The sequence below is a fragment of the Sphaeroforma arctica genome (genome assembly GCF_001186125.1).
Source record: "Sphaeroforma arctica JP610 unplaced genomic scaffold supercont1.288, whole genome shotgun sequence".
NCBI classification, from domain to species: Eukaryota; class Ichthyosporea; order Ichthyophonida; genus Sphaeroforma; species Sphaeroforma arctica.
Genome location: NW_014040270.1, coordinates 88334 through 89379, shown reverse-complemented (window position 1 = coordinate 89379; position 1046 = coordinate 88334). Strand labels below are relative to the sequence as shown.

The window sequence follows — 1046 nt, the reverse complement described above, 5'->3', positions numbered from 1 at the left end:
TAATGTTCGCCACCTGATAACTGACTGACAATCTAGTCTTGTACCATTTCACAACACTCGCAACAACCCGATATCACAATTTCGATGATTGTTGGTACTAAGCGGGAACACCGAGTACTTCAAGTTCACACACTCACCAGTGCTTTGGCAGTTCACGTACGACAAAATGCAAGTATATTGACGAGAAAACACTCACCAAAGGTTGGTGACATCGCAGATAAGGCCATGAAGCTGCTGGCCATGTCCCGGTACTCTTGCAGCTCTTGGGTGAGTTGGGACTGTAGAAGAAAAGCGGGATATACCGGGATCTCAGTATTCAAAATCAACTATTTTTAGAATTTATACATATGCACTGGTCGCTATATTGTTGCAGCTCTTGGGCGAGTTGGGACTGTAGAAGATAAGCGGCAAGTACCGGGATCTCAGTATCCAAGGACAACTATTTTTAGAATATATATATATATATATATGTACTGGTCACTATATCGATATGCGGTGAATATGGATTAGTCCGGGATCCCGGTATCGGCCGCAACTATTTTTGGAATATATACCTATACCATGGTCGCTATACTCTTGCATATACTCTTGCACCCTCGGGTGAATTGAGACTAGAACATAAGATCTGAATTATATATACAGATTAATGCGTGATCGCGTTATTAATATATATATATATATATATATATATATATATTACTATTATAGCCATACATACACATAAAATTAGCATACATAGCCATAACTGTACACATATTCATACACAAACTAGATGTCTAAATTACATGTATATATAATTATTTACAATCCCACACATGTATATACATACCACCGATGAGGAAGTATCGTTCTGGAAAAGCATAGTGTTTTGCGACGCATCCAATTGCTGTAGGAATCCACCCATGTCGTCTTTGGGTTCTGGGGATACCCCAAACGACAGTTGTGGCTCTGCAGTGCGTATGAGGTCATCCCTCACTGCAATATGTAGAAATGTGTGCGAAGATCAATACACACATGCACATACACACACACACACGCACACACAC

At 40.0% G+C, this 1046-nt stretch overlaps 1 protein-coding gene across 1 annotated transcript in view; it reads right to left on the bottom strand.

Annotated features, from left to right (window-relative positions):
- Window positions 1-829: 829 nt before the first annotated feature.
- SARC_04855 (hypothetical protein) overlaps window positions 830-1046 on the bottom strand; it is a gene marked incomplete at both ends in the record, with an annotated part of 5884 nt that continues 5667 nt past the window's right edge. Inside the window, one exon of the mRNA XM_014301303.1 lies at window positions 830-975. Coding sequence (XP_014156778.1) covers window positions 830-975 — 146 coding nt within the window. The remainder of the gene's footprint in view (window positions 976-1046) is intronic.